The sequence below is a fragment of the Mesitornis unicolor genome, unplaced genomic scaffold (assembly GCF_000695765.1).
Source record: "Mesitornis unicolor isolate BGI_N332 unplaced genomic scaffold, ASM69576v1 scaffold38968, whole genome shotgun sequence".
Lineage (NCBI taxonomy): Eukaryota > Metazoa > Chordata > Aves > Mesitornithiformes > Mesitornithidae > Mesitornis > Mesitornis unicolor.
In genome coordinates this window covers 1,028-2,409 of record NW_010200476.1, presented here as the reverse complement: position 1 = coordinate 2,409, position 1,382 = coordinate 1,028, and the positions used below count along the sequence as shown (strand labels likewise).

The 1,382-nt window shown below is 49.1% G+C and overlaps 1 protein-coding gene across 1 annotated transcript; it reads left to right on the top strand.

Moving 5' to 3' along the window:
* Positions 1-1,243: 1,243 nt before the first annotated feature.
* Positions 1,244-1,370, top strand: VAX2 (ventral anterior homeobox 2; the record flags this gene model as incomplete). The annotated part of the gene is made up of 1 exon (XM_010189771.1): positions 1,244-1,370. A coding segment is annotated over one exon (127 nt), but the record flags the coding sequence as incomplete, so codon positions are not given.
* Between the last annotated feature and the right edge of the window lie 12 nt (positions 1,371-1,382).

The following is a 1,382-nucleotide window of genomic DNA, read 5'->3' as shown; positions in this document are numbered from 1 at the left end:
GGTCCCCTCCGCAGGGCAGGGGGTTCCCGCTGTCCCTCCTCTCCCCGAACCCAACACCCCAGCAGAAAGATGTGTTTATAAATAGCCACCAGCCTTAAAATCAACAGAGGGATGACGAAGGGCTTTAAAATTATTTTTTTAAATAGTTGCACGTTTTATTTTCCTCAGACCTCGTCTCCCTCCCAGGCTAAACTAACTAAATCATTCTATTCCTGACTCCTCCAAAAAACCCCAGAAATTACCTGAAGAAATTTCAGTTTTATTAAGGTGCGTTTTGGGGGAGGAGGGAGAGAACAGAATCTGAACAAAATGAGTGCGAAGCAGGCCTTGGAAACAATAATTAATCCTTGCGCGACCGATTGACCAGGAGAGGGGTCAGATTAAAATGATGTGGTTGTCTCCGATTTAAAACGTACCGAGGAGGTAAAATTACGGAAAGCAAAGTTGGGAAGGCTTTAATGTAACACGAATCTGGCTCTAGCTTGACAGTCCTGTTAATAAGATTTGTCCCGCTTGCTTTGGGTCGGGGCTACCAGAAAAGTGAGGTTTCTGCTGGCTGTTTGGTGCCTTGTTTGTTGTGGATTTTTTTTTTCTTCTGTCCTTCTCCTGTTTGCCAAAACCCCAAAGCAGCTGCGGCGGCGATGCTTTCTCCGGCTGCTGGGTGGGCTGGAGGTGTCCCCAGTTCCGCGGTGGGAAAGCAGCCAGCCCGCGGGCAGCGCTGCCTGTGCCCCGAGAGCTCCTAATGGCTTTTTTTTTTGGGTGCATGGAAAACTTGCTCTACCAAAAAAAAAAAAAGAAAAAAGAAAAAAAGAAAGGTTTATATTTTGGAGGGGTGGCAGGGTGCATGTGGTGGCTTCCAGCAAGCCCTAACCTGGAGCCCAGAGGGAACAAAGAGTAGCCCTGCACTCCAGTCACAAAGCCCGGCCTGGAGGATCTCTCCTCAGCCTCCCAGAGGGGCCGTGGGTGATGTCGCAGCGTTCTACTGTCAGTGCAATACATTGAAGCCAATTTGGGACTATTTCCAGAGCCCTGGCCCTACTCCTCCCTTCTCTGTTGTTTTATTTTATTTTATTTTATTTTTCATCCTTGGCTGTAGCAGCCAGGTGCAGTGCCGCAGTCTCAGAGACTCTACTCCATCCTGACTCAAGTCTCCCTCTTGAAGACGGAAAATTAAAAAAAAAAAAGGGGGGAGGATGATAGGAGGGTTTCTGAGTGTAAAGCTGACTGCGCCTTTCTTTGCCAGATGCCAAAGGTTCAATCAGAGAGATTATTCTGCCTAAGGGGCTTGATCTGGACCGTCCCAAGCGGACCCGCACCTCCTTCACGGCCGAGCAGCTTTACCGTCTGGAGATGGAGTTACAGAGCTGCCAGTACGCTGCGGG